Source organism: Penaeus monodon, chromosome 25, assembly GCF_015228065.2.
Source record: "Penaeus monodon isolate SGIC_2016 chromosome 25, NSTDA_Pmon_1, whole genome shotgun sequence".
Classification (NCBI taxonomy): Eukaryota; Metazoa; Arthropoda; class Malacostraca; order Decapoda; family Penaeidae; genus Penaeus; species Penaeus monodon.
The window spans coordinates 18,657,704-18,658,327 of record NC_051410.1 but is presented as its reverse complement, the minus strand read 5'-3'; the positions used below and the strand labels follow the sequence as shown (position 1 = coordinate 18,658,327).

At 39.4% G+C, this 624-nt stretch overlaps 1 protein-coding gene across 1 annotated transcript in view; it reads left to right on the top strand.

Annotated features, from left to right (window-relative positions):
* Positions 1 to 383: 383 nt before the first annotated feature.
* Positions 384 to 624, top strand: part of LOC119589100 (phenoloxidase-activating factor 2-like) — a 9,701-nt gene continuing 9,460 nt past the window's right edge. Inside the window, exon 1 of the mRNA XM_037937677.1 lies at positions 384 to 515. Coding sequence (XP_037793605.1) covers positions 508 to 515 — 8 coding nt within the window. The 5' untranslated portion in view covers positions 384 to 507. The remainder of the gene's footprint in view (positions 516 to 624) is intronic.

The window sequence follows — 624 nt, the reverse complement described above, 5'->3', positions numbered from 1 at the left end:
TCATAAACATCATTAGGCAACTAAAATCTCAAGAGAAAAGGTTACCTCATCTACGAAGAGTTTAATTACATCAAGGAAAATCCCACAGGCCGCAGAAAACGGTCTTCTATTTTAATAATATCACCCTTAGCTTTCCGGGTTTCCCTGCGTTTTTCCGCCAAGCCAGCGTTCCGTTCGCACTTTGGTGACGTCACGGATACGTCATCAGGATCCTGTGGTGATTTTTTGTCCGGGTTGTCAGGTTGTGCGGTAACGTTAGCGGGATAACTTAGCATTTAACTGAAAATGTATTCTCTTTTGTTGAAGTAGAGTGAAAGAGGGAAAGAGAAAAAAATTATAGATCTTAAATAATTCAATCTCAGAGTATATGCTGGACAGGAAATACTATATCAGAGTTACACCAAATACCGACGCTGGCAACTCAAAATGTAGTTATATATAGGAGTTCGCGTCAATTTCGCCTTAGTTCATCCCAGTGAGTCTTCCCTTTTAAACCTATAGAAGTACATGATGAGGTACGTTGCTATAAACCAGTTCTTTATCATCGGCTAATTTGATTTGATTTGATTTGATCGAAACTGCGTCTTAGAGTATTTAGGTTCCTCTTAGCCTTCGCAAAGTACC